We start from the raw sequence: 26,171 nt of genomic DNA, 5'->3' as shown, positions 1-26,171 counted from the left end.
GTTAATCCAAAAACAATACGTTTGTAGCAGCCAAGCGTTGTCTTTGGAGCTCAGGAAGTCTGTTATTGCATTTACTGCACTAAGTTCTCTAACAGATACCTTCCCCCCTCTTTTTAAGGGTTATTTTTTGAAGGGCTAACATCATCAAAAAAAATTAATTCCCTCTGAAAACTGGTGAACTTCAGTTGTAAGAATTCTGCAAAACTTTTTTTTTTAATTTTTAAATTTTATTTTATTTTTGGCTGCATTGGGTCTTTGTTGCTGTGCGTGGGTTTTCTCTAGTTGCGGCGAGCAGGGGCTACTCTTCGTTGTAGTGCGTGGGTCTCTCATTGTGGTGGCTTCTCTTGTGGAGCACGGGCTCTAGGTGCACAGGCTTCAGTTGTTGTGGCTCGCAAGCTCTAGAGCGCAGGCTCAGTAGTTGTGGCGCACGGGCTTAGTTGCTCCGCAGCATGTGGGATCCTCCTGGACCAGGCCTCGAACCTGTGTCCCCTGCGTTGGCAGGCGGATTCTTAACCACTGCACCACCAGGGAAGCCCCTGCAAAACTCTTTAGGAGGTATATTTCTTGGATTCTAACAGCTTTTTGCTGCTATTGTTGAAGTGTAGTTGATTTACAATATTATATTAGGCTCAAGTGTACAGCAGTCATTCAATATTTTTATAGATTATACTCCATTTAACCTTATTACAAAACAATGACTATATTTCCCTGTGCTGTACAATATATCCTTGTTGTTTATCTATTTTATACAATAGTTCTTTGGTGACTTACAACTTAGCATGTTTTACCCATGTTGTAGCATTTATCAAAACCTCATTCCTTTTTATTGCTGAATAATACTGCATTGTATGTATATACCACATTTTGTTTAGCCATTCGTTAGCTGATGGACATTTGGGTTGTTTCCACTTCTTGGCTATTATGAATACACTGCTATGAACATTTGTGTACAAGTTTCTGTGTGGGCATGTTTTCAATCTTGGGTATACACCTAGGAGCAGAATTGCTGGGTCATATGATAATTCTATTTCAATCTTTGGAGCAACTGCCAAACTGTTTTCCAAAGCGCTTGTACCATTGTACATTCCCACCAGAAGTTTATGATGGTTACTTCCAATTTCTCCACATCATTGCCAAATCTTACTTTCTGTTTCTGTTTTTTGTTTGTTTGTTTTAAATTATAGCCACCCTAGTGGTTTTGATTTGCATTTCCCTGATGGCAAATGGTGTTAAACAACTTTTCATGTGCTGGTGGCCATTTGTATATCTTCTTTGGAGAAATGTCTATCCAGATCTGTTACTCCTTTTTAAAACTGGGATTTTTATCTTCACTGAGTTGTAAAGAGTTCTGTATATATCCTGAACATAAGTTCCTTATCAGATAGATGATTTGCAAATACTTTCTTGCATTCTATGGATTGTCTTTTCACTGTGCTGGTGTCCTTTGAAGCACAAGTTTTTAATTTGATGATATCCACCTAATTTATTTTTTGGTCAGTTGTGCTTTTTGTATCATATCTAAGAAGGCTTTACCTAATCCAAGGTCAAGAAGACATCTATATTTAAGAGTTTCATAGTTTTAGCTCTTACTAAAACTATAGTATAGGTATATGAACCACTGAGTTTATTTTTGTATATGGTGAGAGGAAGGGGTCCAACCTCATTATTTGTATGTGAATATGCAGGTGTCCCAGCACCAACTGCTGAAAATTGTTTTGAAAAGGCCTATATTTTAATGTGAGTTTTCCCAGAAGCCTAGTGAAATATTTCAGGGAGGAGGTTAAAGGAGTAAGGATTTTATAAGACTGCTTATTTTAAGCAAACGGGATCTCTTCAGGAGGTCTAAAAAAAAAAAATTAGTCTGACCAAGTATGTTTTCTATATCCTCTAGTCAAATCAGCTGCTGAAGCTTCTACATAGCTGGTTCTTATTTTCTAATGGACTATGCATTCAATACCATATCCCTGGGACTTCCCTGGTGGTCCAGTGGGTAAGACTCCACGCTCCCAATGCAGGGGACCTGGGTTCAATCCCTGGTCAGGGAACTAGATCTTGCATGCATGCCGCAACTAAAGATCCTGTGTGCCACAACTAAGACCTGGCACAGACTAAATAAGTAAATAAATAAATAAATATTTTTTAAAAAAGCACGATCCATAAAATAATACTGATCAACCAGTCTTAATGAAAATGAAAATTAAAAAAAAATACCATATCCCTCATACTTGCCTTCTAATTGTTCATGTTGTTTCATGTAACATACCCTAACATAGAAAACAAGAAAAATTATAATTGTCTTACGGTGATCCTCTTTAAGACACAGACACTTTGGATCTCAACATTGAGACTGTATTAAATAAATACTGAGATGTTGATACTTGTCCACTAGACTGCTCAGATTATGCTGAGTATCAGCACCTACAAGTCTTAAACCAGAAAATCAGGTTTAGTCTTTAGATTCTTCCTCAAGCTCAATTCCAGGGGTCAGGTCATCAGGAAATCTCTAACTAGTAAGCAGAATATGGAATACAGAGTGCTTAAGTCCTTTTGCTAATGAACCTCAAAAAAAAAAAAAAAAAAAAAAAGGCTTCCTAATACAAATATAAGTAAAACAAAAGTTAAGATTACTAGAGAGATACTAATGTTTCCAAACATAAAGTTGCCCTAAGCAAGGCTATCTACCCATCAGCCAGCTATTTACAACTTATTTTCAAACTGAAACTGTCAGCACACTACTTTTTCATAAAAGCTCCCCTGGTACAATTTCTAGATGAGAAACACATCTCAACATCTCCTCTACCCCTACCACCATCAAGAATCAAGAAACTTATCCTGGAATATCAAGAAATAACCTGAATGTATAGGATAGTAATACGGACTTAATAGATTTATAGATTTAATGGTTTTAAAAAACTGGAGCTTTCAAAACTACAGTAACATGAGAAAATGCTTGTAAAATGACACTGAGTAAAAACTAAAAGTATGCAAAAAATATTAGAGAGTAATATTATACATATTTTAAAATATTTGCATTTGGGAAAAAAGCATAAAACTTAGTACCCTTTAGGTAGTTACCACCCATTCCTCCTTTTCCCCAGCTGTTTCTATGGACTTACCTATTCTAGATATTTCATATAAATGGAATCACAGACTACATGACTTTTTTTTTGGTGTCTAGCTGCTTTCACTGAGCATTATATATTTGAGCTTCGTCCATGCTGTAGTATGTATTAAGTCCAATTTTAAGATATAGTGAACCAGTCATACATAATTCTTTTGAGTTTCTTGCATGTAGGGTACTATTAGCTAAACAATATTTGGTTTCAACAAGGCAACTTGGAGTGCAAAGGTATACAAAATCAGTGGAAATTAACTTAGTTTTTTATACTTAAAATTGCAAAACTACAAAGAAAAAGGATTGTTAAATTTCACAATATCTTTTTAAAGTATACAAACCACTTCTAGTTTAGAATTATGTAATGAAATCCAATGATACACGCTGTGTACCATAAGTCAGGAAAACATGGCTCAGTGTGGTGTTACAAAATAGCTGTGTGACCCTGTCACACCCATTCAGTCAAATATCCAAGAGTATATAGGTCATCAAATGTTCTTAAATTTTTGTTCTTTATATTAAATAGCTGGCACTGAGGGATCACTGTTTAATAGGAGACCTGGCAGCAGTAGACAAGATATAATGAAGGCAATGAAAGAAAGTAAGAACAAAAGTTTGAGATGATAGACGAGAGGTTGTTAATTGAGATCTGGGCTTAAGGGGGGTACATAAATTCCTTGAAACTGCATGCAAAATTCTGTGCATCTTCCCAGGAAGAGGACTTATGGTTTTCAGCTTCCCAAGAGTTATTAAATAACGAAAGGGTTAAGAGACACTTCTGTGAACTTGGATGGTTGCCACAGAAACAGAAAAACCAGTTGAAGGAATATAAGGAAACATTTCAAACAAAGAGATAAAAGAAATCTTGGTTTTTGACACCTGAACACCAGTCCTTCAAGAAGCCATCTCACAAAACTGTAACCAAAAGTTAGCTGTCTCACCTCAAGCCTCCTCTAGCACCTGTCACCCATATGACTTTGTACTGTTTCATGTTTGATCTTATGCTTGGCCCATGGTACCTAACAGTGAGAGTGACCTCCCAGACCCACGAAAGTTAACTGAAAAAATTGTAACCACTTTCAGGTGCCTTAAGTCAGTGCAAACAAACTTATAATTTAGACTTAATGAATTTTTCTATTTTACATTAAAATTACACATTCTATAACTAAAAAACAACAGTAGAAAACTGAAATTCTTTGGAAATTAGGCAGTAATGCCTTCTCATAGAGCTTCTGAACCCAAAACGCAGTCTTTGCCCTAAAAAGGACTCCTTGCCCTTCACTTCATATGGGCTAGATCTATTTAACCTTGAATGGAGGGTCCCAATTTGAGTCTACCAAAAAATATTCTTAATTCTTCACTATCAAAAGGTGATTTCTGAAAGTGACTTTTGACTGACAAACATGTAGTTTAAGGAGTTTTCCTGGCTATTGTCTCCAACTTTGGTCTAGTGACTCCCTTACCTCCATCTAGTTTATTGACCTGGCCAGATTTCCCTACATGTGGTATTTTAATTCCTGCTTATTTGAGCAAGTGAGTCTCCACACATCAGCTCTTTAACCTGAATATTAAAGTTCAGTCTGCTGGCCCCAAAATGGACCACCTAGCTCTCTGTATCCAGATCATTTGGACCACTTAACTTTTAGAGTCAAACATACAGTCCTGCTCACATATGCACCTATCTCCAGTTAGTCTTTCCATCTTGTTAAAATAGAGGCACTATCAAAAGAATGGTAATGACCTAAATGTCCATCAAATAGGGAACTGGTTAAATAAATAACAGTACACACAATGAATACTATGCAGCCCTAGAGAAGAATGAAGCTTTTATGTACTGATAGGGAAACAACTTCAAGACACAGTGTGGAAAAAAAAAGCAACATGCAGAATTGTTTTGTACAGTGGGCTACTTTTTGTGTAAAGGGGTCAAGGAGGACTACTTGTATTTGTTTGCATGTGTATAAAATCTCTTGAAGGATGTACAAAAAACATTAACTTTAGTCGCCTACTGGATGTGGAACTGAGTGGCTAGAGAACAAATAAGATGTCTCATCCGTACTTTTCTAGAATTTGACCACATGAATATATTATTTAAAATCATTAAAAAATAAATTTAAAGATTGTTTTCTTTTGTGTAGGCCAACCCTACTACCTCTGTTTGGATTCCATGTGCTTCCACCTTCTCAGAAACCTTATACTACAGATTTTTGCTGCTCTCCCTATTCAACTTCTTTTCACTGCATCCTTCCCATCAGCTTATAAACATAAGTCTTTCTCATTAAAACAAACTAATCCACTGTCGATTCCACATCTAATTATTGCCCTATTCCTATACCTCTCCCCTGCTTCACAGCCGATCTTCTCCCAAAATCATCTGTTCTTGATGTTTCTATATCTTAATCTCCTGGAAAAATTCTTACCATACAATCCATTACTAAGTTCTGCTGTTTTTGTCTCTCAAATATCATAGAATTCATCTATAACTCTTCATCTCTACTGCCAACACCCTGGCTAACAATATCTGCTAATGCAGTGGCTTCCTAAATAGTACATATACTCTTTGTTCTCAGAGACCTTCTTTAAAAATACAAATCTAATTTAATTTACATAATACCCCCCTCCCAACCCCACCTAAAATCCTTCACTGGCTAGCTTTCCTCTGTTCTAGGATAAAGTCCAAAATCCTTAATAAAGATAATAAATGTAAAGAACCTGGCACAAACATCTTAATGACTATTCCCAGGGTACAAACATGTACCCACTTCTCTAAAATGCTCTTTTTAGAGAGGCAAGTTTGAATTCCTAAGGGATTTTGTTTGAAATGCCAGACATAAAAAATATTTTAAATGTATTTCATAATCTTATCTTTTTGGTACAATATCTTGGAGTCTTTTTCTGGACTGCAGGTCATGAACATTGTGGATTATAAAATAAGTTTTAGAGGGTCAAAGCTAGGACTTTTTAGAAAATGAAATAGAATATACAGAATATATAATAGTAAGGGTCAATACTGTTTAATGAAATTTGTTTCCATTTTTACAAACTGAAACATGGTATAAAATGTATTTTTTCTATTTTGAGTTGCCAAAAAAATATCTGAACTCCATGGTCTAAGCAATTTGAGATTATGATACTACTGTTTTCCTATGATACAATTTTTTTCATCTATGACTATGAAGTTATACTTCAAGTTAATTTTCAAAAGGTTTCAGAATTTCAGCCATTTTAAAATGGCTCTATTTCACACTACCTAATCTTAAATGAGGTCTGATAATTTACCTAACAATGTTGCAACAGCAAAATTTAACTGAATTCCTATACCACACACCTATCAGAACTCTGTGGCTCAAACCCCAAAGGCTTTGCGGTTTCTGGCAGCAGAAATATGAGCTCCTTACCTGCAACTCAGAGACTGCCTCTCAGGGATTCTTAACCTTCTTTGTGGCATGGAAACCTTTACCAAGCTGATGAAAAGTCACAGATCCCTTCTCAGACAGTGCTTTTGAATGGATACATAAGATTACCAAGGAAATTAGTTACACTGAAATACAGTTCTATTCTGGACCCTGTAAGGATCCGTGGACCTAAGGGTAAGTATTCATCAATCTAAAGATTACACTGAGTTTAAAAATTTATACGTAAGAAGTCCTAGGTAACTAAAGCACATTTTAAGAAATAAAAAGCATTTTGAGAAACAATATCTAGGAACAAGAGAAAATTCCAGATAATGAAACACAATGGGGGATGGGAGGTGTATGTGAAAAATGAAATACTGATAAGCTTACCTCAGTATTAAGGAAGGTTTCTTCCCCTTCTCTATTTCTCTACTCTCATGTATATATGGACTTCCTACTAAAATCAACTTTATTTACTTAAGCTAATTTCTGCAACGGAAACTCTAAAAATAATTTTTTGAACCTTAAAAAAAAGTACAAGGTGCCCATGTATCCAAATCCCCAAACAGTTTATTCACAAATAAAAATGCTGCTCTACTCATAGGTACTGCCTTTGGGCTCTCTTCTATTGGCAGCTGCTAGGAAATACTATGACAAGCCTAATTATCTGATTTTCCAATATGCAGAATATTAGAAGAGTTACTATAAGGGGAGCTGCATTAACAGCAGATGAAGAACCATCAGACAGTGGGAAGACAATGAGACAAAAAAAATTATAAAATGCTGGTACAAGAATTAAAGCAGAAGGACTTCCCTGGTGGTGCAGTGGATAAGACTCCACGCTCCCAATGCAGGGGCCCCAGGTTCGATCCCTGGGCAGGGAACTAGATCCCACATGCATGCCTCAACTAAGAGTTCACATGACACAACTAAGGAGCTTGAGTGCTGCAACTAAGGAGCTGCTGAGCCACAACTAAGGAACCTGAGAGCCAAAACTAAGGATCCGGCGAGCCACAACTAAGACCTGGTGCAACCAAATAAATAATATTAAAAAAAAAAAAAAGAAAAGAATTAAAAGCAGAATAGATTTCATTCAGTAACACAAATATTCCTACATAATAAGACTCTGGGGCACCATTCTATCACCTACAGAGAATAATAAACTAATCCTTCTAATATGTTTTGAATCAGTAAAATGAGATGAAAATCTGCTCAGATGTCAGTATTTCAGTGATTTATGGGGGAAGGAGTGAGAATGAAAAGGGAGCATTGTGAAGTTTGAAAAGACCCAGCTGCGAATCAGTCTTGGTAAGACACTGTTACCAAAGACAATGTTCTGGAATAAAAAAAAAGTTAAAAATGTGAAACATATTTTAGAAGGTTTCTATACAAAACTTATCTATCCAAAATAAATTGTTTGAATTGGAAAATTTCACTTAAATCTAATTGCAGTTTTACTTTCTACAACTGGATCCATTCAATTCTCCTGTGTGATTTCAATACCCCATCTTTTTAAGTCTTGTTTTTTAAGTCTCCTTGCTCCTTCATTACCCTGAACGGACTACTTATCAGTACCTATGGCTTCAGGGCCCTCTTAAGCTTCAAATCTACTTCTATTACTTCTACATTTAAAAAAATATCACAGGGCTTCCCTGGTGGCACAGTGAAGAATCCGCCTGCCAATGCAGGGGACACGGGTTCGAGCCCTGGTCCAGGAAGATCCCACATGCTGCGGAGCAACTAAGCCCCATGTGCCACAACTACAGAACCTGCGCTCTAGAGCCTGCGAGCCACAACTACTGAGCCTGCGTGCCACAACTACTGAAGCCTGCATGCCTAGAGGCCGTGCTCTGCAACGAGAAGCCACCGTAATGAGAAGCCCGCACACTGCAATGAAGAGTAGCCCCCGCTCGCCGCAACTAGAGAGCCCGCGCGCAGCAACGAAGACCCAACGCAGCCAAAATTAAACAAATTAATTAATTAATTAATTTAAAAACCCCAAAAAACCCACAATGAGATACCACTTCATAGGCACTAGAATGGCTATAATTAAAAAAAAAAAAAAGATAATAAGTTTTGGTGATGATGTGCAGAAATTGGAACCCTTGTGCACTGCTAGTGGGAATGTAAAACCATACTACAAGTGTTTTGGAAAACAGTTTGGCAGTCCCTCAAAAGGTTAAACATGGAATTATGTAACACAACAATTCTACTAGGAAGTGTATAACCAAGAGATATGAAAACATATCTGTACAAAAACTTGCACACAAATGTTTATAAAAGCATTCATAAGAGCCAAAAAATGGAAGCCCAAATGTTCATCAATGAAGAATGGCTAAACAAAATGTGGTTGATCCACACAATGAAATACTTCACAATAAAAGAAATGAAGTCCTGATACATGCTACAACATAGATGAATCTTGAAAACAGTAAGACACCAGCGACAAAAGACCACATATTAGTATGCATACTGGTATGCACTTCTCATTGGGGAAACGCAAATCAAAACCACAATGAAACACTTCTACACACTTATCAGAGTGTCTAAAATAAAAGACTGGCAATACCAGGTGCTGGTAAGGATGTAGAGCAAACAGAACTCTCGTATATAGCTGATAGGAGTGTAAACTGGTGAAACCACTTTGGCAACTTATTTTGAAATGCATCAAAAAATAGGAAGGATTGATAAAGGGACTGGATATGTGTTAAAACAAATATAGCAAAATGTTAACTACAGTCTAAGTGGTAGGAATATGGGTATTCAAACAATTCTGTCAACTTCTCTTTGCTTTTGAAATTTCCATAATAAAATATTGTGGGAAAAACTAAATATATACCTGTTCCATTACCCAGCATTTCCACTCCTGAATATAAACCAAATAGGTATTTACGTATATTTTAAAAAATGTTCACAGCACATTCATACAGTCAAAAACTAACACAAGCCAAATATGTATTAATAGTAAAATGGATTTTAAAAGTATATTTATACAACTGAATCCTCTACAGCAATGAAAAATAATATGAGCTACTGCCACAAATATGGAACATCATAATCGAATTTCACAAACAATGCTGAACAAATTATTTAAGTTCAAAACTGGGCAAAACAAATAGAAGGTGCTAAGAGGTCAGAACAGTAGTTACCTTTGGGGAAGGGGTACTGACTGTTCGAGGAGATATGAGGGAGCCTTTTGGCGGGTTGGATATTAGCTATATCTTGATGGTGGTTATAGTATGTAAAAGGTCACTGGACTATATAGTTAAGATGTTATTTATACTATTAAAGATATACTCTTTATTGTATATAAGCAATAAAAAGGTTTTACACACACACGCATATATTATACTTTAACTGTACAACATTATACAACTCCCTCTAAATTCATGCTCACCACCTACTGATTATTCTTCCAGCTCCAAGCTCCCCAACTCATAGTTTAATCAGGGCAGTTCTTTTGCTTTTATTATTTTTTACATTGATGTTCATCATTTGATGTCTTCAGAAGCTAAAGAGTTATTTTGTGATTCACTGCCCTATCATAAATTGATCCTCCAACTTAAAAAGTCTCAAGTTTAATACTTGATTATACTGTTTCACACTAAATAAATGCTTCATGTATATACATTAATCTTGTCTCCTTAAAGTGGTAGCTCCTTAAGGGTAAAGGACTCATTTCTCCTTTCACCTTGGTGCCCAACACATACCTACTGACCGATAGAAGAAATGAAGTATCAAGTGTCCTGATTTTTATCCTTAAAGCCTTGCTACCAGTTTACGGTAAACTGCTTTTTTCCCCCACATATATAAGAATTAAATTGTTATACAAAATTACATGTAATTTTAACTAATTGGATCAATTATAAAAGTCTCATTCTTCTTAAAGCCATTCAGCTTCATAAGAATTCAGAAAGTTTTAATAAATTTAGGAACTAATATATCTGGAGGATTGCTTTCTTCATTCCCACACCTTCAGATCCCTTACTTACCTTACTGTATGCTCTCTGGATTAAGTAACAAGATAATTACTCAACTGCCCCTGGGAGCACACTCCATGTTGGCTATTTAATTAAAAGATAGGTATATGTGCATTCATATTAAATGAACTCAAAGTATTTTTAATTGGTTACAATAAGGAACTCTTCTAAGACTTGAAAAGCAACATACCATAAAGTCAAATTGAATATCAAAACCAAAAGGTCAGGCAGATTCTCCAAGAGCAGAAAATATATTTAGTTCTCCCTTATCACTTTACTTTTCAACTGCATGTAGCAATTTCTTCTGCCATTAAAAACACACACTTTGGCTATCTATATGCTAGCTTTTCCTCACATCTTTCACTCACATTTCCACTCTGAGTCTTTAGTATCTTTACCACCTCACTCTTGATTTCATTTACATCACAACTGCAAAAATCCTGAATACTGAACAGGTTAGCAATATCACAAATATTTGTTAAATTCAATATTAAAAGTTACTGACAAGGAATCAACTTCTGGAAATTTGTTACAGCCTATTTTTTAATAATCTGTTGATACAGGACAGAAACGCATAATCCCTAACTCTTTGCTTGAAGAAAGGTAATACACAGAAGATAGTTACATTTAGAAATGGCTTGAGGCAAGATGACAAAGAAATACAACATCTAATTCCAACTGTATTTAAAATCATCCTCTTTTCCCTTCCTTCCTCATTTCTAGAAAGTTTGAACTTGGCTGAGACAGTAAAGACAGAAAGAAGTGGTACAAGTTGAAGAAAAAAAGTCAGGGAGAACCTATAGTAGCCATTCTGTGACAATTTTTCTATGCAGAAGGAACAAGTAAAATTAAGATCTTTAAAAAAATATCCCCTTCTACCTAAAGTATTATATTATGATTTTTAAAAGATCTAAATTTTACAAACATATACTAGAAAGTGCTAACTAAAAAATATTTTAAGAAAGTCAACATTGCAACAAAAAGAATAAAATATCTAGGAATAAACCTACCTAAGGAGACAAAAGACCTGTATGCAGAAAATTATAAGACACTGATGAAAGAAATTAAAGAGGATACAAATAGATGGAGGGATATACCATGTTCTTGGATTGGAAGAATCAACATTGTGAAAATGACTCTACTACCCAAAGCAATCTACAGATTCAATGCAATCCCTATCAAACTGCCACTGGCATTTTTCACAGAACTAGAACAAAAAATTTCACAATTTGTATGGAAACACAAAAGACCCCGAATAGCGAAAGCAATCTTGAGAACGAAAAATGGAGCTGGAGGAATCAGGCTCCCTGACTTCAGACTGTATTACAAAGCTACAGTAATCAAGACAGTTTAGTACTGGCACAAAAACAGAAATATAGATCAATGGAACAGGATAGAAAGCCCAGAGATAAACCCACGCACAAACGGTCACCTTATCTTTGATAAAGGAGGCAAGCATATACAGTGGAGAAAAGACAGCCTCTTCAATAAGTGGTGCTGGGAAAATTGGACAGGTACATGTAAAAGTATGAAATTAGAACACTCCCTGACACCATAACAAAAATAAACTCAAAATGGATTAAAGACCTAAGTGTAAGGCCAGACACTATCAAACTCTTAGAGGAAAACATAGGCAGAACACTCTATGACATAAATCACAGCAAGATCCTTTTTGACCCAGCTCCTAGAGAAATGGAAATAAAAACACAAATAAACAAATGGGACCTAATGAAACTTAAAAGCTTTTGCACAGCAAAGGAAACCATAAACAAGACCAAAAGACAACCCTCAGAATGGGAGAAAATATTTGCAAATGAAGCAACTGACAAAGAATTAATCTCCAAGATTTACAAGCAGCTCATGCAGCTCAATAACAAAAAAACAAACAACCCAATCCAAAAATGTGCAGAAGACCTAAATAGACATTTCTCCAAAGATATACAGATAGCCAACAGACACACGAAAGAATGCTCAACATCATTAATCATTAGAGAAATGCAAATCAAAACTACAATGAGATATCATCTCACACCGGTCAGAATGGCCATCATCAAAAAATCTAGAAACCATAAATGCTGGAGAGGGTGTGGAGAAAAGGGAACACCCTTGCACTGTTGGCGGGAATGTAAATTGATACAGCCACTATGGAGAACAGTATGGAGGTTCCTTAAAAAACTAAAACTAGAACTACCATATGACCCAGCAATCCCACTACTGGGCATATACCCTGAGAAAACCATAATTCAAAAAGAGTCATGTACCAAAATGTTCATTGCAGCTCTATTTACAATAGCCAGGACATGGAAGCAACCTAAGTGTCCATCATCGGATGAATGGATAAAGAAGATGTGGCACATATATACAATGGAATATTACTCAGCCATAAAAAGAAATGAAATGGAGGTATTTGTAGTGAGGTGGATGGAGTTAGAGTCTGTCATACAGAGTGAAGTAAGTCAGAAAGAGAAAAACAAATACAGTATGCTAACACATATATATGGAATCTAAGGGGAAAAAAAGGTCATGAAGAACCTAGTGGCAAGACGGGAATAGACACAGACCTACTAGAGAATGGACTTGAGGATATGGGGAGGGGGAGGTGTAAGATGTGACAGGGTGAGAGAGTGGCATAGACATATATACACCACCAAATGTAAAATAGATAGCTAGTGGGAAGCAGCCGCATAGCACAGGGAGATCAGCTCGGTGCTTTGTGACCACCTAGAGGGGTGGGATAGGGAGGGTGGGAGGGAGGGAGATGCAAGAGGGAAGAGATATGGGAACATATGTATATGTATAACTGATTCACTTTGTTATAAAGCAGAAACTAACACACCATTGTAAAGCAATTATACTCCAATAAAGATGTTTAAAAAAAAAAAAAAAAAGTCAAGTTCTCAGACCTTATGTACCAAGTACTCATTACCCCTATCTTCTCAAGTTACCCTATAATTAACTCTAGAATTAAACTGACACACAGACTGTCCTACTCTTAAAGGTGCTCATACATTCTTAATGGCAAAGAATCAGCCTTAATTAAAGGACATCCAGAGGGGTAGGTCATGCATAAACAAACAAAACCCTTGTAACAATGGTTACAAATAAATAGGCAAAGATATTTGCTTAGTTATTAAAAAAAAAGAAGAGGCAAGCTGAGCTACACAGAACACAGACCAAACTCAAATGAAGATGAGGTAAACAGATTAACTTTCCCAAAGCTTATGCACATTATAAATTAGAAGTGATAGGACAAAACTGAATATAGTCAGATAAAATATTTAATGTGGGAGAGAAAAATAGCAGAACCCTTTAAAGTACAAAAGCCAAACACTAAAGCACAGGATTCTGGGAACAATTTATAAAGAATCGAACAACCATAAGACTTCACACTCACAGAAAAACACAATAACTGATTTTCACATTTACTCAAGTATTTGAGTGCCTGCTATGTGAAAAGCACAGTTCTAGCAATGCAAAGATGAATCATCAGACTTGGATTCTAGTAGGGTACAGGCAACATTGTTATAAATAATTAAAATCAAATAGGAAGGGTAAAGAAGTGTCCTAAGAATGGTAAACAAAGTGCTAAATGAGTTCAGATTAAGAAGTTATTCATGTTGGGGGAGATCAGAAAAGGACTCATAACATTTGAGCTGGACATTGCAAGCTAAAATTTACATTGGGAATGATTAAGAGGAGTATTCTGGGCAACAGGAATAGAATGAGCAAAGGCAGAGGCTGGAAAGCAGAAGGCATATACAGAACATAGCAAACTTCAGTCTGACTAGAGTATAGGTTTTATACAAGACTACGAAAAGCTGGAAAAGTATAAAAGAAGCCAGATCATAACTCTGAATGCTACAACAGATCTTCAGTGGTGAGTCGGGAAGAATCATTAAGGATTAAGAGGCAAGGGAATCTGATTTGGATAGAATTTACTGAACAATAAATGGTTGGGGATGAAAGGCATGGGAGAAGAGGAGACATCAAATAGGTAATTGTGAGAGGTCATGTAGACCTCAGTTCCAGTGGTGACAGTATAAGAGGGAGAAGGCAGAGTTCTAAGTTAGACACCAGGTGTCTACAATGTGTAAGGTACCATTCCACTCCACTGAGAAACTTAAAATCTTAACACATCATTCTCACTTTTAAGGAATTGGTAATCTGGAAAAATAATAAATGTTAAAGCACTGAGAGCTAATAAGATAATATATGATTTCCAGATAAATATTACAAACAGAAAATACTGCACTTGAAGAAATTAGGAGAGGGGAAAAAAATGGTCAGTGGAGGCTTTATTAAAGAGGTTGGAGTTGATCTGCACCTCAATGAAAAGGTAAAATTTCAAGAGGGGAGGGATAAAATTTCACATAAAGGGAGTTTTTTTTAAGTTAAATAATTTGTTTAATAAGAGCAAGATATGTGAGATACATTGAGGTACTTTCCAACAAAATAGTAAACAAAACACTAATACATAAAAAAAAAAAAAAATCAGGGCTTCCCTGGTGGCGCAGTGTCTGAGAGTCTCCCTGCTGATGCGGGGGACGCGGGTTCGAGCCCTGGGCTGGGAGGATCCCACATGCCGCGGAGCGACTGGGCCCGTGAGCCACAACTACTGAGCCTGCGCGTCTGGAGCCTGTGCTCCGCAACAAGAGAGGCCGCGATAGTGAGAGGCCCGCGCACCACGATGAAGAGTGGCCCCCACTTGCCGCAACTAGAGAAAGCCCTAGCACAGAAACAAAGACCCAACACAGCCAAAAAATAAATAAATAAATAAAACAGTAGGGACCACAGATTAATATGGGCACAACCAGAATGAAGGATCATGAAGTTTACTTTAAAAAAAAAAAAAAAATTCAACTACCTGAACTTAACTTCATAAAGATACCAAAAAAACAAGGTATTATCACTATTACAGCTCTGAATGCTTAAAAATGAGTATTTTCTTATATTCTAGATCTTTAAACGAGAGGGGTTACTTTTAATGAGTTCTACAGGAGAGACTAAGCCTTAATTAAAAAAAAAAAGTAACCTTCAGTGAGTTTGCAATATCCAAAATGTTATGTTTTGTTATCTGTGAAAGAAGTTCCTCAAGACACAACATAATCTGATAAACTCTCTTCATATTTTACATGTAAGTGATATGAACCAGGATATGAACTCAGACCCATCTGACTCCAAAACCAGAGCTACACTTGCACTCAGTGCTGTATTACCAATAATTTTTCTTCTGATTTTAAAACCTCAAGTGTATTAATCACAAAGTGCACGGCAGAAGGGATTAGTAAATCTCAAACTATATAACTACTGCAAAAGTGAGAGATACCGCTTTATTTATATATGTATATATATATATATTCAGATTAAAGTACTGTAAAGCGCTTTTTTGTTGTCAATGAATATTAATTTAACAGAGTGCCACTCCTGAATTAGCCATGAGAAATGGGGGTCTTAGAGTGACTAGTGGTTTCTCAATCTGTTCACTTACACCTTTCAAAGCTGGGCTACCTACCTGGCCCTTTCCTCTTATCAACCCTCATTCCTCAGCCTTTCATGACTTATCCTCCCTCTCACAACCCTTCTAAGACTGCCCTTGATGGGCAGATTTCCTCTGTATTCTTTTTAAACATTCAGGAAGGAAAGAGTAGACAGCATGCCAAATTTCTTTGTTTTTTACCTTCTAATTCAAGAAAAGCTCTAACCTCTTCCCTCCAATTTCATTAAGGACAAAGATTTAAGTCCTTTCTCACAAAATAAACATTTTGTTATAGAATATAAACAAGGTGAAAAAAACCTATTTTATCAATAATTATTTTAAACCAATTCCTATATTTAATATTATTGGGATTTGATTTTTGGGATTGATTCCTTAAAAATGATCCATTATAAAGGAAAAGGCACTAGGAATGTGCATAATTCTTATAAAACATTCTACTGCACTTGCCTCAAAATAAATATATTAATTCATTTAAAAGAAATCCAGTCATTCAACCAACAACTGAGTGCCTAATGTGTGCCAGGCACTATTTAGGCACTTGGGAAACAACAATTTTTTTAAAAACTCCCCTTTCCTCAGGGAGTTTACCACCTAGCAGGAGGAGACAGATAATAAACAATAAATATAATAAGTAAAGATAATGTGTTAGAAAGTGATAAATGCTATGGGGAAAAACAGAACAGGGTAAGCGAGAATTCCAGGGTGCCAAGGCAAGTGCACTTTTAAATAGGGTGGTCGGAGAGGGTGTAAGAAGGTGTCATTTGACTAAAAACTTGAAGGTAAGGGAGTAAGCCATGATGATACCTGGGGGAAGAGTACTCAAGGCACAGAAAAAAACAGAGTAAAGGTCCTGGAGTATCCTGGGAACAAGGAGACCACAGGAAGCCAGCAAAGGGCAGAGTAGTAAGAGGTGTCGTAAGAGCTATGTATGGGAGCAGAGGGTATAGATCATGTAGGGTTTATGGGACACTAAGGAATCTGGCTTTTACTTTGAACGAAATGAGGATCCACAGAAAGCTGAGTAGAGTGCCATGATCTGTTTTACCGTAATCACTCTGGATGATGGGTGAAGCATAGACTAAAGGGAGGGTAAGGGTGAAAGCAGGGAGACCAGTTAGGAGGCTACAAAAGAAACCCAGGAGAGAAATATGTACTTCCCATCAACTTTGACCACAGTAGTGCAGTGCTGACATTTAAGCATAAATAGATAAAACAAATCTCAGATCCTGCTAATAAGAAATAACTGGACCTTACAGAAGATTTTTATATAGAGCTCTTGGCATATAGATACATTGTACATCTTTTCTTTTAACCACTCACTACAGAGAAATACCAGATGTGTTCCTTTATAATCAGTTATGCCCTCCATGAATTTTTAAAAAATCCTACTGTAACTGAGACTATTCTTTAAGGAAATAAGCCAATATTTCTGTAGCTCTGTCAATTATACACTATTTTTGAAGAAACAAATAAGTCACTTCTATCCACTGAAAATATAAATCATTTACCTTGGATTAGTGTTTCTCAGACCACCTGATTTACATTCCTAAAAACCTCAATTCCTTCACGTAAGACAAATTTCTACAAAAGTTTCTTTTTATGCTTCTATCTTTAAACAAATTACTTCTTTCAAATTGATGCCAAATTTGCATATCAGTATCTGGGTCGTTCATTTCAGGAAATGGCAACCACAAAAAACTCCCGCTGTCACAAACAACATGTTTCAAAAAACGTTCCTTCATGACACCAAAAAAACTCTCATCATCTTATCCTCCTGGAAAAGGCAAATTCCCATAAATTCTAAAGAAGTTATTCTTAACACTGTATTTGTCATAAGGATATAAGAGAAAGAGTGTAGAAAGTCAAAGATATTTGACTTGCCTAGAAGGGGGCTAGGGAACATGGAAGGAGATTTTGAAATAAAAACTCATACCTCTAAAAAAATTTGCTTATGAAACTGAAATAAGCACACTGTCCTATAGCATTTATGAAGGAAACCAAGAGTGAAATATAAACTATTTACTTGCTTCAAAGACTCAGAAAAACATCTAGACTTAGCTTGGATTTTTTAAGAGACTTCCCTTGTGACAATTCTTTGGAAGAAATGGGTGTGTAAATTTACAAAACAACTGAATTCAAATTCATTAATTCACTCAACATTTAAGTGCTTATGTGCCAGAAATTGCACTAAGCACGGGGGACATAGTCCCTGTTCTCAAGGGCTTACAGTCTTCACTTACTCCAGTTACTAAGCATCTACTATGAGCCAGATGCTGCATATACAACAAACAGGAAACAGGGTCCCTACCTGCATGCAGCTTATACTGGAGGAGGGAAATGCCTCAAGAATGAGACACACATCTAACTAAACAAGGATAACATTCAAGTGTTAAATGGGCTGCTTATGAAAGTGTGGACACTTCCTTCAGGGGGGACACAAAGAAGGGAGTAACGGATTCAGGGTGAGAGGGAGGGGAATGTAGGGACTTCAGATACAGTTGAGTCCTCAAAGAGGATTACGTGTTCACCGCTGACCTTGGGGGAAGGGCTCCAAACAGAGGGGGCAACTGGAGCTAAGGCAGAGAGGTGTGAACAGGCTGTTGTATTTGATAGGCCTGGAATATGAATGTGAGAGAGAAATCATGGAGACTTCTCTATGCCACAATTAAAAGACTGGACTTTATTGGCATATATGAAAGGCCCCTGAAGGGTTTTATTCAGAAAACCAGCATATGTGATCAGGTTTTTCTGGTGTGGTGAGACACTGATTTACATAGGAATGAGAAAAGAATAACACTAGATAATGATGTCACCACATGAAACAACAAAGGAGACTGCCCAGTTTGAAAATTAAACCCCATTCATGAAAAAAATTAAGCCACTTAACTATCCAAGCCCTTCTGGGGAAAAAGTTTTTAATCAGCATCATTTAAAATTGAAAAAGTAGAGGAAAGGTTTATATATATTACGGATTATAACATCTGCATATCTATTTTGAGTTTTCTAAAGCGGTCTTTAGCTCTTTATTAATTGTGTAAAGATATCTGGAGCTGCTGATTGCTGTACAAAAAGCAGTGAAGCTATTTAGAAGACAAGTCTTTGATACAAAGGGAGAACCACGAGTAACAGAAGGTATTTCTCAAGTAAGGTTTGAAGGTTTCCAAAGTTCAAGATAAGCAAGTTCTCTTAAGTCAGCGCGTTTAAAAGGTGTGTCATAGGGGTGGAGCAAAAGGAGGGATTAAAAATTAATATAAACATATATATAAACAAGTAACTCGATGTTGCTGGAACCAAAATCACTACTTGGAAATCTCCTCCCAAGCAGAGGGAGAAATGAACGCCTACCAGATCCAGTGAATACAGACAGACAGGAGGGAGGAGAGAATGATCACACTTTAAAGTATAAACGGGGGGGAGGGGGTAACCACCTATCCAGAACCCAAAATCCAGCCGGCGATGCGATGAGGAAATCATCTCCAAACCTTACAGTTCAGACATAAAGGCAGGAAAATATCACTTCCAAACTCCACCATCTAACCACCAGCCACAGGCCAAGGGGATATCACACATACTCGAATCCCAGAACTCAAGGACAAGTACCATCCCCACGCAGTGCTTGAGGGGAGGTGAAGGATTCCCCCTATCCTGAGGGTGGGGAGCAATCACCCTCATACCCAGCCCTAAGGGGGTCAGTGCCCCTCAGGCCAGGTGTTGCCGAGGCCAGGGGCAGTGACAGCCCCGAAAATCCCACAATCTCAGCCAGAGCTGCCCCTACTCCTCGCACCCCCGATCCCCAACACACACCCTCCCCTACCTGATATGGCGGCGGCGGCTCCTGATCCGGCTCCGTCCCCTCGCCAAAGCTAGCCCGGTCGGACTGAGACTCGTGAAGCAAGGAGATGTCATCCGAAGTGGGGGACTTGAGGCAGTTCCCCATCTTCCGGGGCTGGGGTGTGTGATCTGGGGGAGGAAGAAAGCAGTAGCGGGGTCGTTCGCACGCTCCGCGGTCAGCCTCGGTCAGCGAGGTGGGGTCGGGCGGCAGGCCGGGGCTCAGGCGGCGACGGCTAACCCGCCCCCCGGCGCCGCCGAAGAGCCGCTCATGCTAGCCCCCGGGGTTGGGGGCTTAAGGCTGGGCCGCGGTTTCCCTAGGGTCGCGGCGGTAGCCTCCTACGAGGCGGCGGCGGCGGCGGCGGCGATGGGGGGGGGGGGCGGGGAGACGAAGCACTTCCCCACCCCGCCCCCCCGCGGGGCGGCGGCGGCCACGGAGCTGCTGGGCCTAATCCAGGTCAGGAGCGGGGGGGCGCGGCCGTCGCGGCTCCCTCAGCTGCTGCCTCAGCTGCTGCTGCCCCCGCCGACGCCGGAGCTGCAGCCGCGGGCCTCATCCTACTCCGCCTGAAAGCGGCGGCGGCGGCCAGAACGAGGCCAGCTGCGGCCCTGCGTCACGCCGCCGTGCGTTCTCTGGTCCCGCCCCCGGCGCTGGGAGGCGTGGGCGGCTCTCAGCTGCGCGTCCCCCCACCCCCCCCACCCCGCCTCTCTCGCCTTCTCCAGTCCCCAGCAGCTGTTCTTGGGCCTGCGTCAGTTTCTGCTTCTCTGACAGTCTGAGACGTGACTCCGAAACCTCTCCTGCGTCTCCCGTGCCTCCCCAGACGCACTGCGCCCACCTCGCTTGTCTCAGCTCTTAACCTGTGCGCTGTTTTGACAGTCTTCTCACCACCGTCAGCCAAGTGATCTATTTTTAAACCCGTATCTGAATGGATCACTCCCATGATTAAAATGTTAAAAGGTTTACCATTTATCCCTTCAGAATAGAGTCCAAACTCACTAATGAACCTTCCCTACTTCCCCAGTCACTTCCTAAACCTCCTACATCACAGCCAGAAAGATTCTTCTACCAATTGTTCTCTTTGTTTCCATTCCCACCACCATAGTACGAGCTACCATCATTTCTCTACTGTAATACTTTGAACTCTTTCCCCTGCATTCACCATTGCTCCCTTTCAATCCACTATTTGTACAGTTGAGTTATCTTTTTTAAATATAAATATGATCATGTCATTCCCCTAGGGGGAATTTAAGCCTTTTAAAACCTTCAATGGCTTCCCAATGCTGTTATGACTAAGTATTAATTGTTAAATTGTTTACAAATCTGGCTACCTCTCCAATCTCATTAGCAGCATTGTTCCCTGCATATTCTAAACTCTAGGATGTCTAAATAAAGTAGTTTCAGTTATCTAGAGGACTATTCCCTCTGGCTGAGGCCTTTACCCATATTTTTTCTCTGACAGAAACTCACTTCTTCCCACTCCTGACCTTATACCTCCCATTAAGGTAAACTTTATCCCCACTTGTCTTCCTGGACTCAACTTTGGTACCCCTGGGAAGCCTCTCCTAACCCTCCAGTCTGGGTTAGTTGCCTCCTCTGTGCTCTCAGTCCCTGAGCATCTCTCTGTCACAGCCTGATCAAGCTGAATCATCTGTACCTCCTCTGTGCAAGGCCTGGCACATTGCCTAAGGCAATGTAGGCTTTCTTCTTGGTTGAATGAACAAAGAGCTCAAGAAGCAATGTATGTAAAGGAAGGAAATAAGAAAGATGAGAATGTTCCTAATATTCATTCAACAAGAGACTAAAATTGGGTCTTGACTCCATTTCTTTCATTCATCATTTACTGATTTTTTTTTTCCCTAGACCCTATGCTAGGCACTAGGGAAACCTGGCTAGTTCCTGATGGAGCCCAGAATCCAGCTGGAAAGACAAGTAAACAGATGAGTTCTTCTGTCACCCACCACCAAAGGTTTTTAGAGGGCACAGAAGGGAGTGATTAGACCATTGGGTGAGGATCAGAAAGGATTCTTGGAAGCAGAACTGTGTCAAACTGGCATGGGCCTAAGTGCTCTAACTTTGGAGTCCCTATTCTATAAAATCACATATTTTATTTAAATGTACTCATATCTCATATTAAATATAACCATTTTGCTATTTACCCTCTTTTCCAAGACTTGCCTTCCTTCCTATTAATGGCTCCCACCTAAATAGGTGTATCCCTGATGCCATGTTTTTTATCAGAATCTTTCACACATCCCCAAGAATCATTACTTAATTCTCTGGCTTGGACAAATAAAATTATTGGATCATTTGGGAGGAAATTTTCAGGCATTTGCCTCTTTTCTCCTATTGCCATTTTCCTTGTCCCCTCTGAACTATTGCGACAACTTCTTAATGAAGCCCTTGCCTCTGCACCATCAATCCATTCTCCACACTACTGCCATGAAAAATGTAATCAGAGAGCATTCATAGACTTGTGGTTCAGAAATTTAGCATGGCATTAAGACCTTGAACCATTTGGTCCCATCCTGATCTCCCATATGACTCTGACTCCAACCAAGCATCCTATATTCCAGCCATATCACACTACTTACCATGCCCTCAGTTTTCACTGTGCTTTTCCACTTCTGATCTTTTGCCATCTTTTGCCATGCTGTTCCCTTCTGTTGAAATCCAACTATCTTTTAAGACCCTCCTTAAATACTACCTTCTTCATGTAACTGTCCTTTATTTCACTTAGTTGGAATATATATAACTATATAAAATAAATGGGATCTATTATTGTATTATATTGTGTATATCTATATAACATGTGAATAGTTTAACATAATTCATATATATATATAAACAGATATGTATGTATATATGTGTGTGTGTGTATATATATATATATATATATATATATATATATATATAAAATCATAACTTCCACTTATTAGCCTGAGCCTTGAAAGGTTAATGTTGACATTCCTGTTTTATAGGAATAGAAACATGGCTATTCAGGGGTAAAGCCAAGATTTGAATTATATACCAGTTGCCTTTATTAGGTTGTGGGAGGGAACTACAACTTTTTTTCATCCTGATATTCTTTTCTCAGTGTATAAAAACAAGAAAGTGGGGGAAGACTTATCTTGAATGCCTTTAGCATCTACATGTACCTTTGTAAGGAAGTAGTTATTCAATGATCTTTCTTCCTAATCCAAATTTAGAAAGGAGCCCTTGGGAAGTGTCCTGTAGACCAGAGAGTGTGCTCTAATCACAAAATGTAATTTTAAATAAAAAAAGTAACCAAGACTATTGAAGTGACAAAGACTCTCCTAGACCCAACTCTAGTCAGGCTCCTCTAAGCCCTCAAGGCCCTAACCTTGGGTTCTGTGCTTAGCCCACTTATTCCAGTTTTAGCAAGATTCTAGCTGAGTTAGTTTAGCCAGAATCCCCCTCCCTCAGTATCTGACCACCTTGGCCTGCCTTCAGCAGAAATCCTATCAATGGGTTTAGCCAGAATTCCGTTTTAACCCTGATGTTTCCTCTTTGTAATTTTCCATCCACTTTCTCCCGCCCTATTCCTTGCCCATAAATCCCCCCTTGTCCTTTTTGTATAATACAGAGTGAAGTCCAGTTCTATACTGAGGTTTCTCTTCCCCTTTTGCAATAGGTCCTGAATAAAATTTGCCTTCACTGCTTTAACTTCTCTGGTTCTGGTTTTCTCTGACAGCAGGAGATCTAATGCAGAAGCCGATATGAAAATCTAGTACCCTCTGTTGAGCCAGATTTTTTAAAATAGTCTTTATCTTTTTAGACCAGTTTTAGGTTCACATGAAAATTGAGCAGAAGGTACAGAGATTTACCATACACCCCTGCCCCTGTACATGCATAGCCTCTCCCATTATCAACACCCTGCACCAGAGTGGTACATCTGTTACATTGATAAGCTATCACACAAAATCCTTGCTTAAGTTAAGGTTCACTCTCGGTGCTGTACATTCTATGGGTTTAGACAAATGTATAATGATGTGTATCTACCGTTATAGCATCATACAGAATAGTTTCACTGCCCTAAAAATCTTCTGTGCTCAGCCTATTCATTCTTCCCTTGCCCCTAACCCCTGGCAACCACTGATTTCTTAACAGACTCCAGAGTTTTACCTTTTCCAAAATGTCATATATTTAGAATCATACAGCATGTAGTCTTTTCACATTGGCTTCTTTCACTTAAATGAAAACTAAGGTTCCTCTGTTTCTATCCATGGCTTGGTAACTAATTTCTTTTTAGCACTGAATAATATTCCACTCTCAAGATGTCCCACAGTTGATTTATTCATTTATCTACTGAAGGACGTTTTAGTTGCTTCCAAGTTTTGGCAATTATGAATAAAGCTGCTATAAATATCTGTGTATAGGGTTTTTTCCCAATTTTTTTACTGTAGTAAAATACACTTAACATAAAATTTATCACCTTAACCATTTTTAAGTGTACAATTCAGTATTTAATACGTTCATAATATTTTGCAGCCATTACCACCGTTCATCTCCAGAATGCTTTTCATCTTGTAAAACCAAAACTACCCATTAAACAATAACTATCTTTTTCCCCTCCCCTCAGCTCCTGGTAATCACCATCCTACTTTCTGTCTCTATGATTTTGACCACTCGAAGTATCTTATAGAAGTATAATCATACAGCATTTGTCCTTTTGTGACTGGTTTATTTCATTCAACATAATGTCTTCAAGGTTCATCCATGGTATAGCATATTGCAGAATTTCCTTCCTTTTTAAGGCTGACTGCTGTAATATTCCATTATATGTATATACCACATTTTGCTTATCCATTCATTCATTGATGGACACTTGGGTTGCTTCCACATTTTAGCTACTATCATGCTGCTATGAACATGGATGTACAAATATCTCTTCAAGACCCTAATTTCAATTCTTTGATTATACACCCAGAGTGGAATTGCTGTATTATATGGTAATTCTATGTTTAATTTTTTGAGGAACTGTCATACTGTTTTTTCACGGTAGCTGTACCATTTTACATTCCCTCAAACAGTATGTTTGCAGGTTTTTAGGTGAACATAAGTTTTCAACTAATTTGGATAGTACCAAGGAACACAATTGCTGGATTGTATGGTAAAAGTGTGCTTAGTTTTGTAAGAGACTACTAAACTGTCTTCCAAAATGGCTGTACCATTTTGCATCCCCACCAGCTATGAATGAGTGTTCCAGTTGCTCCATATTCTCACCAGCTTTTGATGTTGTCAGTGTTTGGGTTTTGGCTATTCTAATAGGTACATAGTAGTATCTCATTGTTATTTGATTTCCATTTCCCTTAAATTTTCCTTTCATATGCTTATTTGCCATCTGTATATTTTAATTGGTGAGGTGTCTGTTGAGGTTTTGGCCCATTTTTAAAAAGGGTTGTTTATTTTCTTGTTGTTGAGTTATAAGAGTTCTTTATATATTTTAGAGGACAGTCCATTATCAGGTATATCTTTTGCAAATATTTCTTCTCAGTCTGAAGCTTGTATTTTCATTCTTTTGAAAGCGTCTTCTGCCCAGCAGAAATTTTTAATTTTAATGAAGTCCAGCTTATCAATTCTTTCTTTCATGGATTGTATCTAAAAAATCATCACCAAACCCAAAATCATCTAGATTTTTCTCTTATGTTATCTTCTAGGAGTTTTATATATTTGTATTTTACATTTAGATGTGATCCATTTTGAGTTAATTTTTGTGAAGTGTGTAAGGCCTGTGTCTAGATCCATTTTTTCACATGTGGGTGTCTAGTTGTTCTAGTACTATTTGTTGAAAAGATTATCTTTTCTCCGTTGTATTGCCTTTTCTCCTTTGTTAAAGATCAGTTGACTATATTTATGTGGGACTATCTGGGCTCTTATTATGTTCCACTAATCTGTTTGTCTATTCTTTCACCAATAACATACTGTCTTCATTATTGCAACTTTATAGTAAGTCTTGAAGTTGGGTAGCATCAATCCTCCAACTTGTTCTTCTTTTTCAATAATCTATTGGTTATTCTGGGTCTTTTTGCCTCTCCATATAAACGTTAGAATCAGTTTGTTGATAACCTCTAAATAACGTGCTGGGATTTTCATTGGGATTGCATTGAATCTATAGATCAAGTTAGGAAGAACTGACATCTTGACAATACTGAGTCTTCCTATCCATGAATATGGACTGTCTCTCCATTCACTTAGTTCTTCTTAGATTTCATTAATCAAAATTTTGTAGTTTTTCTCATATAGTTCTTATACATATTTTATTAGGTATGTATCTAAGTATTTCATTTTGAGGAGTGCTAATGTTAAGTGATATTGTGTTTTTAATTTCAAATTCCAC

The 26,171-nt window shown here is 38.0% G+C and overlaps 1 protein-coding gene across 1 annotated transcript in view; it reads right to left on the bottom strand.

The window, feature by feature from the left end:
• The window catches only part of RNF11 (ring finger protein 11), a 34,277-nt gene extending 13,866 nt beyond the window's left edge, over positions 1-20,411 (bottom strand). The window contains exon 1 of the mRNA XM_036848474.1: positions 19,802-20,411. Coding sequence (XP_036704369.1) covers positions 19,802-19,924 — 123 coding nt within the window. The 5' untranslated portion in view covers positions 19,925-20,411. The remainder of the gene's footprint in view (positions 1-19,801) is intronic.
• Positions 20,412-26,171: the final 5,760 nt, after the last annotated feature.

The sequence above is a fragment of the Balaenoptera musculus genome, chromosome 1, assembly GCF_009873245.2.
Source record: "Balaenoptera musculus isolate JJ_BM4_2016_0621 chromosome 1, mBalMus1.pri.v3, whole genome shotgun sequence".
NCBI lineage: Eukaryota > Metazoa > Chordata > Mammalia > Artiodactyla > Balaenopteridae > Balaenoptera > Balaenoptera musculus.
This window is presented reverse-complemented; position numbering and strand designations above follow the sequence as displayed.